This window comes from Hipposideros armiger, unplaced genomic scaffold, assembly GCF_001890085.2.
Source record: "Hipposideros armiger isolate ML-2016 unplaced genomic scaffold, ASM189008v1 scaffold_27, whole genome shotgun sequence".
Classification (NCBI taxonomy): domain Eukaryota; kingdom Metazoa; phylum Chordata; class Mammalia; order Chiroptera; family Hipposideridae; genus Hipposideros; species Hipposideros armiger.
Window position 1 is genome coordinate 3950451 of NW_017731377.1, and position 10918 is coordinate 3961368.

A 10918-nucleotide genomic window follows, 5' to 3' on the forward strand; every position below is an offset into this window, starting at 1 on the left:
CCCCTGGCACACCTGTGCTCACTCCATCATTTCCTTCTGGGGTCCTCCAAACTTGTCTTCCACATATTCTCTACTTACTGATTTTTTCTCTCCAGTTCTCTTATGAGTCTTTCCCAAATCTGTTGTCTCAATCACATCACAGATTTCCTGATATTAGAAAACAAGATTCTACGAAAGTAATTTATATCAATAAATTGTATATATATATATATGAAAAACACACACAGGACTGAGTGATAGAAGAATTAGTTCCTATCTCAGCTTTTCTACTCTTTAGTTGGAGCGCTATCTCTACCATCTCTAGGTTTTTTTTTTTTAAGCTGAGCCATCCTGCCACCGGTTGGCAGCTCAGTGGTTGCTCAGCTCAGGCCAGGAATCGAACCTCTGTTGCTCAGAGCTCGCACTCTTGAGCGAGCTCTTAACCAAACTACCATCTCTAGTTTTAAATGTACATTTTATAGAGGACTTTTTGTAAGAGTTGCTTCATTTGACCTCACAACAAGCCTTGGTGATAGGTTGCTCTGATAGTCTGATAGTGTACAAACAACTTTACAGGTGAGAAACCTGACATTTAGAGGGGTGGAGCAAGTGCCTCATTGAACGCCCATCAAGCTGAGTCCAGATCAGAAGTCAGGTTGTCTGATTTTGAGTTCCATATTCTTTATACCCTATCAGATAGAGCTTTCATAAAGCTTAAAACACTTTGTAAACTGTCAAGCACTGTTGACCTTCAGTCCCTCAAAGCAAGAGGTCTATCATAAATTCTTCGTATTTCGCACATAGCCCAGCACATAGCAGGTGCTCAGTGGGGAGCTGTGAGGCTCAGTGTGCTGCTCTCCAGACTCATGTTGCTGCTGTCTGAGGGATTTGCCCATGCTCTTTGAGAACCTTTTATTTTCCGAACTAGATTTCAGCTACACTAGAACTGGGCCAGGCCCTACTTTAATTCTGCATTCAGGAGTCAGGCAAATGTGTGTGTAAGTTACATTGCTGCCGTTTACAATCTGTGTGAACTTGGGAAAGTCATTTATCCCACCTGAGCCTCATGGTCTGTGCTTTTAAAATGGGAGAATAATATCTACCTGGGCTTTTTTTTTTCTTCTGTGTGTGAGATAGAATATAACTATTGAAAACACTTTGTCAACTATAATGGGTAACTTTACAGTTCTCTGCACACTACAGGCATTTATTAAATGGATGTACAATGAAGATACAGATATTTACACAGCATCCTCCCAGGGCTTAGAATAGTGCTGTTGACACAGTATGCATTCAGTTGCCAACATATAAGTGGCACTCAGGAAGTGTATTTTAATAGTGAAATGTCATGTTCAACGTCAGACCTTTAGTTTATTGGACTGCTCAATGGAGCAAGCAGATGTTCCTGTTCCTAAAAGGTTCACTAGCCAGACAGCGCCCCGTCTCTCCAGAGCTACATATAGAGTGACTCTCCCTTGCCTCCCCGATGTCTCTTTGCTGATTGGCTCAGCTATGAGAAGCTTAATCTTCGTCCTTGTGCTCCTTGTCTTGCTCTCCGATGTTCCACCAGGTAAGATGGAATCTCCTCCCTGTGGAATTATGAATGGTGAAGGGAAAGAGGGGGTGAGGGTTTACGAGAGTGAGAAGAAAGCAGGACTTGGATGAAAAAAACTGAAACAGGGAGGGGCGTGAGCACAGATGGGTGCTCTGGGCTGTTCCGAGGACTAGAGAGGAGGTGCTAAGGACACGTAAGAGGAGGTGACTCTCTTTAGAGAAGAAGCTGGTTCTGAGTTTTGGTCTGGAGAGTTTGTAAAGTTTGAGAGAAAAATTCGGCTTGATGGTATTGGCAGAAGTGGATCAGAGCAAAAGCATGCGGACATTAGGGCAGGTGGGATTTGGGGGGTGGGAGGGAGGTTGTTTCTTTAGGACTCTTACAATTTGCATTCCCAAGTCAACTACCCATATGGCTTTCCACGCATTTAGAAACAAAGGCAAATTTGATGCTGAGCAAAACTAGCAAACAGAGTTGGTTGTTCAAATGTACTTATAGCATGATGGGATACAAATGAACAGCAGTTTGAGGGGTCAGAATCTATGTTCTCTGGACAGAAGCCAGCAACTTGGTAATACAGAGAAGGGTCCACTTAAGTTACTAACGTGGAGGTTCTCAAAAACTGTTTTGCTTGTGGTTTGCTGGGGTCTGCAGAAAGCTTTTACCCTTGGCCCTAAACCTTCATATTCAACAGGTACCACTTAAGGGCCAAGAGTGAAGTATTCCAATGACAGGCACAGATGAGGACTGTGTTGAGACTGCTGCATCTGTCCTGGATGGCAGCATCTCTGGACACGTTCCACTGTGTCTCCACCAGACTCCCTTGTCCCCAGAGAGATGTCCCAGGGATAATGGGCACACAGGCAAATTTGCTTGCCAATCGTCTTTAGTCATACCACAGTGATTATTCTCACACCACAAAGCCCCAGTAGATGGTCCCATGGACCAGCTGGGTGGAGAGACAGATAAGGCTTAGCACACAAGAATGGATAATTCAGTAGGGTGACTCCGAGCCACCCTTATCTTCTTAAACTGCCTTTCTCCTCCTACTGCCCCTACCCCTCAGCTTCCAGGGCACTCAGGTCTTAAGGTTAAGAAAAATGCTAGCAATAGATTTAGATGTATGTTTTAGGTATTTCAGACCATTTCACACTCATTATGCCAGGGGATGCTTTTGTATACCCTATGATTAAGCCAAGGCAGGTAGTAAGGCAGTTGGCAAAAAGTCACACTGAATGTCATTGGGATTGCAGGGCCAGAACCATGGCCTTCCATAACTCTAGGTCAGTGATTGCGTCTTCTTTAAGCTGACCCTGTGATTATCTCATACTACTTTGGTACTATCCCTGACTCTGCATGCCTCTTGGAATGGGACCTCTGCAGACACCAGGGACTATTCCCAGGCGAAAAGCTCTGTCCATTGCAAATTGTCCCAAGCTGAATCTGCTGGGCCGTGTCACCTGCACATAGGTAATTAGTCATTTATGTAAGTGGGGACCCAGGGGAACTAAAGACTTGCACCAGGGCTTCTGGAAAATTAGTGAAAAAGGGCATCCAGCTATAACATGACTGGGATGTTGTGATACTGTCTAATTTTCCATTTAAAAGTCCTAAAATATAGCCTTCAATCTAATGTATTCATGATACCATGACCCTACAGGACACTGTGCATTTACCTTTGTTTCTGTTGGCAGTTAGAAGTGGACCGAATAGATACATAAAATCGTTGTTTTCTACATGCTGGCGACTGAAAGGCATTTGCAGGAAAACATGTGTAAAAAAAGAAGAATATCATATTTTTTGTGGTACTACGTGGCTGTGCTGTGTAGACAAAAAGTATTTACCTATACGGACTGGGAAATAATTGTGAGTACCTGAAGCTTCTGCTGATTCCCTCTGAAAACCCAGATCCTTCTCAGTTGCGCTATCCCATTAAAATGACGGTTTTGGCCTACCTGTGTGTCTGTGTCTGCTGTGTTTCTCTTTATTTAAAGGCGTTCACTGGGTCTTTTATGGAAATAATTTCTTAGTTAAATTTAGTGACCAGTATTTTTCTTCTTGTTCATTTATTAAAAATTTCCCAAAACCTTTTTTTGAAGTATAACATACAATCAGAAAAGTATACAAATTATAAGTGAACATATTAATGATTTTTACAAATTTAACACACCTGTGTAACCTGCACTCAAGCCAAGAAAAGAATATTACTATATCACAGTCAGGACCACAAAGGCTAATTCTCTAGCCTGACTTCTAATACCATAAATCCTGGTACCTGTTTTTGAATTTTATATAAATGGAATTATACAGTAATTACTCCTTTGCACCTGGCTTCTTGTGATCTACATTATTTGTTATGACATTTATTCATATTTTTTTGATGTAACTGTAACTTATTCATTCTCAATGTTGTATAGTATGACATTTGGGAATATACGACAATTTATGTGACTATTCTAGTGTAGATGATCATTTGTGTAGTTTTCAGCATTGTGAATAATGCTGTGATGAACATTCTTGTACATATTTTTTGAGGCTTGTATGCAAGCATTTTTGTGGATATATATCCAGAAAAGGAATTGCTAGTCATAGACCATGCATATACTCAGTTTTAGTAGATATTGCCAAATCATCTTCCAAATTGGTTGTATCAATTTGTACTCCTACACACAGTGTCTGAGAGTTCTTGTTGCTTTACATCCTTTTCCACAATTCGTGTTTTTTGCCTTTCCTGGTAACTTTAAACTTAGTTTATTCTTCCTTACAATTGCTTGAAGTGTAAAATTAGTTTATTTACATGAGGTTTTTTTTCTTAATGCAGATATTATTGCTAAGCTTTCCTCTTAGAACTGATTTTGCAGCATCTTATAGGTTTTGGTATATTGTGTTTCCATTTTCATGTATTATTTTATATCCATTTTGATTTGTCTTTGACCCATTGGTTATTCAGGAGTGTATTTTTAAATTTCCACATATTGTACAATTTACATCTTTTGTCCTATTATTGAATTCTAGTTTCATACCATTGTGGTTTAACAACACTATACACTGAAGGATCTGGTAGGAGTTTCAACCAGGTGTGCATCTGGTTATAGCGAGACAAATTTTGGTATGGGCTATGGGACAAGAAGGAGCCTGTAAATGAGCCTCAGCCTTTTTGGGCTGTGGTCTGGAAGAACTGTAGAATTCTGACTTGGCCATGGACAAGGAAGCCTTCGTAGAAGTTGAGAGTTTACTGAGAAGTTTCAACACTCTGTTGGAGCTGAAGTATAAAAATACAAATTTGGACATACTGGAATGGGTAAGAGGAATTTGACCAGTATCACTTCTCCCCATAAGGCAGCATAGCTGAAAGCTATAGGAGGCTGGGGATGTTGCCCATGGGGGGAGGGGCGGGGAAGGGAGAGCAAAGAGTTAGTGCTCGGCTTCCCCAGCTGTATAGGACACTACTAAAGAAACCCATCTCTCTCCCAAAGTAATAAAAGGAGATCTTGATGACTGGGAGTAGGGTAGTTACTAGGAAAGAAGCAGGTAGAATATCAGAGTGCTTAAAGGGATATGGTTCCTGCAGACTGCATTCTGGACTCCAGCAGGAAGCCTGCCTATAAGCCACTGAGAATATCTCACCTGAGGGTTCCTCATCTGGTCTGTGGGCTCCCCCAATTCCCTGAGCGCCAAAGCTAAATTTCCCCTGACTTTGTTGACAGCTTCTTGTGTGCACTCTGAGGATGGTGGTGAGATTGAGCTCGGGCAGACAGAAAGTATGTATAGAAAAGAAGCCAGAAATCTGGGTAAGGGAGAAATCACAATCTTCGACTATAATGCTATCTTTGGGAAATCAAATAGGTTTTTCAGCAGTCACTTGATGCATTCACTGTAACACTGAGAGAGGACATATAAGGTTAAGAATTCTGTCACAAGAGGGTGTGTGAAGTTTGAAGCAGGTACATACATACAAAGTCAGAGAAAGCCCCAACTATAATGAAGACCAACATAATGTATTTTCCATCTGAAGGCAGCTAATAACGATCAGTGGAAAACACTGCTACTTGAGATTGAAATCAGAAACACAAAACTCCAAGGAACATGAAAAATGAAGGAAACATGATATCATAAAAGATCAGAATAATTCTCCAATGACTGAACACAAAGACAAGGTGACTTGCAATTTACCTGAGAAAGAATTCAAAGTATCTTTTTGAGGAAACTCAATGAGCTACAAAAAAAATAATCAGAAAATAATTCAATGAAATCAGGAAAACAAAACACAAACAAAATAAGAAATTTAACAAAGAAATAGCAATTATTTATTTTTTTAAAAACAACAGAAATTCTGGAGCTGAAGGATAAATGAATTAAAAAAAAAAGGAACAGAGTGCATCAAAAGCAGACTAGATCAAAGATAAGATAGAATCAGTGAATTAAATGATAGGAACTTTGAAATAAACTAATCAGAGGAGAACTACGAAAAAAGAATAAAAAAGAGTAAGAACAGTCTATATGATCTATGGAATACCATCAAAAGAATGAATGTTAGAATAATTAGAGTCCTAGAAGGAGAAGAGAGAAGGGGCAGAATTATTTAAAGATATAATAGGTGGGAAATTCCCAAGCCTGGGGAGAGACTTAACATCCAAATTCATGAAGCTAAGAGACCACCTCATAATTTTGATTAAAAATGATCTTCCACAAGATACATTATAATGAAACTGTCAAAAAAAAAAAGACAAAGAGAGAATCCTAAAAGCAGAAAGAGAAAAAAATGTAATCTATAAAAGAACCCCCATTAGGTTATCCGTGAATTTCTCAGCAGAAATCTTATAGAATGTGGTATGATATGTTTAAAGTGCTGAAAGATGAAAATGCCAGCCAGGAATGCTCTATCTGGCAAAGTTATCCTTCAGAAATGAGTGAGAAATGAAAACTTCCTCAGAAAAACAAAAGTTGAGGGCATTCTTCACCGCTAGACCTGCCTTACAAGATATGCTGAGGGAATATTTCAAACAGAAATAAAAAGACACCAATTAGTTACATGAAAACAAAAATATACAACACTTTGGCATAGGTATATACACAGTGAGAATTAGACAACCCTGTAATATAATGGTGTTAACAATTTAATGATGGTATAAATGTTAAAGAAAAAGTATATTCAAAATAATTATAACTATCATATTTTTTAACAAATACACAATATAAAAAGTGGTAAATAGTGATATCACAAACATAAAAAGGATAAACAAAAGGGTAGTTTTTGTATGCAATTGAGGGTAAGTTGTTAACAACAAAATGAACTATTATATTTATAAGGTGTTTTATGTAGGTCTCACGGTAACCACAAAGCAAAAACCTATAGTAGACTCACAAAAGATAAAGGGAAGGGAATCAAAGTCCACCACTGAAAAATTATCAATTCACAAAGGTAGGCAGCAAAAGAGGAAAAAATGGAACTACTAAATAGCCAGAAAGTGATTAATAAGATGGCATTAGTAAGTCCTTACATATCAATAATTAATCTACATGAAAATGAATTGAATTCTCCAGTCAAAAGGACAGAGTGACTGAATGGATAAAAAACAAAACAAACAAACAACAACAACAAAAACAAGACCAAACAATATGCTGCTACAAGAGACTCACTTCAGCTTTAAGGACCCATATAAGCTCAAATGGAAGGGATGGAAAAGGATATTCCATTCAAGTGGAAACCAAAGGAAATTGGAAGTAGCTATGCTTATATCAAACAAAATAGACTTTAAGTAAAAAGACAGTAACAAGAGACAAAGAAGAGTATTATATAATTGTAAAAGGGTCAATTCATCAAGAAGATATAACAATCATAAATATATATTTGGAACCTAAATATATTAAGAAAATACTAACAGATTCGAGGGAAGAAATAGATAACAATACAATAATAGTAGGAGATTTCACCCCACTTTCAGCAAAGGACAGATCATCCAGAGAAAAAGTCAACAAGAATCTGTTCCCCTTCCCCGATTCCCCAATGCTGTTCTCCTCCCCCAATTCCCCAATAAAATCTTTAAAAAAAAGTCAACAAGGAAATGTTGAATTTGAATTATTCTTTAGAGCACATGGACCTAACAGACATTTATGGAACATTTCATCCAATAGTAGCAAAATACACATGCTTCTGGAGGGCACACAGAACATTTCTCCAGGGTAGAACATATGAGAGGCCACAAAACAAGTCTTCGCAAATTTATTAAGAGTGAAATCATAACAAGCACTTTTTCTAACAACAATGGTTAAAACTAGAAATCAACAAGAGAAAAGCTGGAAAATTAGAAACATGTGGAAACTAAACAACACATTGCTGAACAACCAATGAGTTAAAGAGGAAGTTAAAAGAAAAATAAAAAAATATTGAGACAAATGAATATGGAAACACAACACACCTAAACCTCTGGGGTGCTGCAAAAGCAGTTCTTAGAGGGAAGTTTACGATGATAAAATATATTAAGAAAAGATATCTCAAATAAACAACGTCACTTCATACCTCAAGGAACTAGAAAACTGAGCCCAAAGTTAGCAGAAGGAAAGAAATTACAAAGATTAGAGTGGAAATAAATGAAATAAAGACCAGAAACAACAAAAAAGTGTAATGAAACTTTTGAAAAGATACACAAAATTGACAAACCTTTAGCTAGACTAAGAATAAAAGAGACTAAATAAATAAAATCAGAAATAAAAGGGGAGACATTACAACTGATACCACAGAAATACACAGGATCATGAGACTGGTATGAATATATATATGCAAACAAATTGGATAACCTAGAAGTGGGTAAATTCCTAGAAACATAAAACCTACTAAGACTGAATCAGGAAGAAATAGAATATCTGAGCAGGCCAATAACAAGTATGAAGATTGAATCAGTAGTCAGAAACTTTCCAATAAAGAAAAGCCCAGGACCAGATGATTCTACTAAACAGTTAAAGAAGTATCAATACCAATCCTCCTCAAATTCTTCCAAAAAATTGAGAGGAGGGAACATTCCTAAACTCATTTTATGAGGCCAGTATTAACCTGACACCAAAGCCAGACAAGGACACTACAAGAAAGAAAACTATAGACCAATATCCCTACAAATATAGATACAAAATTCTCAACAAAACATTAGAAGCTGAGTTCTACAACACAATAAAAGGATCATACACCATGATCAAGTGGGATTTCTTCCTGGAATGCGAGGATATTCAACATACCCAAATAATAAATGGAATACATAAAATGAAAGATAAATATCATATGACCATCTCAATAGATGAAAAAGCTTTTGACAAAATACATCTTTTCATGATAAACACGCTCAACAAATTGGGTACTAAAGGAATGTACCTCACCACAATAAAGGTCATATATGACAAACCCGCAGCTAAATTCATACTCAAAGAAGTTGTCTATGCAGCTGGACTTGCATTGTATACTTGAAGGAATTTTAGAAGTGTAATGAATTTGGAAAAGAGAACGAATTCCTCTTTGGAGTAAAGCAAATAATTCATAGTTATTGACTCAGGAGAGCATGAATTGCAAATCCAAGCAGGTATACAAATGAAAGAAGGTTTCCAATATTTAAGCAAGGTAACAAGATTTGAAATGCAAACGCTGAATGATAAAAGTATTCCAGAATAGAAAGAATCAGAAAACCAAAATTCTGTTCTTTGTGGGATTCCAACTGAATTAAGCAAGCCATCCATGATCATTTTTATCTCATAGGTGATTACAGGCCAAGTTCAAACCACAGGGGCCGTCCCAACATCCTGTGAGGTATGAGAAAGGGAGAGAGATGAGGAGGTCTCTGTCTCCCTGGCTTATGGTCACAGAAAGGAAGTGGGGGTGTCACTCAGAGCACTAGGGAAACCAATGGATTTTTTTTTTTTTACCTTATCTCGACTCACTCTGGATAAGCTGAGCAGAAGGAGAAAGCAGAGTTAAAACCCATCTCTGTGGCTCTTGCTATGATCCCCGAATCTTTAAATTTTCAGCTCGAGTTGGTCAGCTCCTTAGCTAAATGAGAGACATCAATTCCATTTCTTATTTAAGTCAGCTCTAAGCAAAAATGAACTTCCCTAAAGATAGAGATTTTACTTGTCCTTGTGGCTTCTCAGAATCTTTATTACAAATTCTAGACATCCCAGGTATCACTTTTAGTCAATACAATTTTTTGCCATTGGGTGAGAGGAATATCAGGGAGTGATACCCAGAAAGAATTTTGAAGGAAGTTTGCCCTATATTGTATCAAAATCCTTTCACATGTTATTGTTTTACTGAGAGATTTGGTCAATGTATAATTTTTAAAAAGGCTTTGGATGTTTGAAGTGAGTTTCTTTTGGATGTGTCAATGTATGGAGACTGACCCTAGTTAGCCAATTTCTGGGCAGGTTCCATATTTAAAGAAGCTTAGAAAAACTAGAGAGTGCTCTTGTAATATACACACTTAGTGTCAAAGGAATAAAGCAGTTTGCAGCTGCCATTGTTAATAACAGAATTCATTTCCTGACAGAGTACATGAACGCAGATGTTTGGTTTTGTGGAATAGTAAGGTAGAAGAAGTGTAGTGTTGGTTTATTTTTACTTATTTTGATTTCTTGGAGCGGTGGGCAGTTCTGTTCAGTCAAGACTTAAGCAGATTCCCAGGAGGTTCTGATTCTTCCAACAGAGAGAACCCAGGTTCTGTCCCCTGCTTTGGGGATCCCTTCTCTAATGGGTCTCTAACAGTGTCACCTCATTCAGTTAAAAAGAAAGGCTCTTCATATAATCAGCAGGCTGGATTATTTTCATGTTTTAGTTTATCTGTGTGTATGGAGAACATACATCTGAAGTGAAAGAATAAAAGGAGAAGCAAGCCTATGGCTACCTGGGATGTTATGAGGCCACAGTTATAGAAGATTCAGTGCTCTTTAAGGATTCCTTGCTTCCTTCAGAATATGATAGTTTTCCTGGGCCTTGTCTTGGTACATTCCATACTCTGGATACTTCATAAGTAAAAAAGGCCATCTCTAATCTCATTCTATTTCAACCTATTTCCCCTAATGACTCCACAGTTTGGGCCTCTGAGAGGAGGACACGTGTATTCTACTGTATTCTTAGTGTTTTCTTCCCTAAAGACACCAACACTGGATTTTATCAAGGGCTGAACAGTGTCTGTGAGGGTAGAACCCCTCACAACCCCTTATTCTTTTTTTTTTTTTAAAGAATTTTTATTAGGGAATTGGGGGGATGGGAACAGACAAGTTGCTGTCCTTTTGTTCTTCAGTCTAGTTGTGGAGGACGTTGCTTCACTGGTCCAAGTTGGCACCATCATTGCGCTCTTCCCGGGCGAGGCACATCAGTCGCCGGCTTCTGGACGGCCTCTCACGGCG

General features: G+C 38.2%; 1 protein-coding gene across 1 annotated transcript; it reads left to right on the plus strand.

Annotated features, from left to right (window-relative positions):
• Nucleotides 1-1491: 1491 nt before the first annotated feature.
• Nucleotides 1492-3395, plus strand: DEFB135 (defensin beta 135). The gene is made up of 2 exons (XM_019636134.1): nt 1492-1549; nt 3226-3395. The coding sequence occupies exons 1-2, from the start codon at nt 1492-1494 to the stop codon at nt 3393-3395; spliced, it is 228 nt and encodes a 75-aa protein (XP_019491679.1).
• Nucleotides 3396-10918: the final 7523 nt, after the last annotated feature.

Coding starts and splice junctions, on each gene's coding strand:
- DEFB135 (XM_019636134.1), top strand. CDS start 1,492: ATGAGAAGCTTAATCTTCGTCCTTGTGCTCCTTGTCTTGCTCTCCGAT. Junction 1,550..3,225: donor GCTCTCCGATGTTCCACCAG/GTAAGATGGAAT, acceptor TTCTGTTGGCAG/TTAGAAGTGGACCGAATAGA.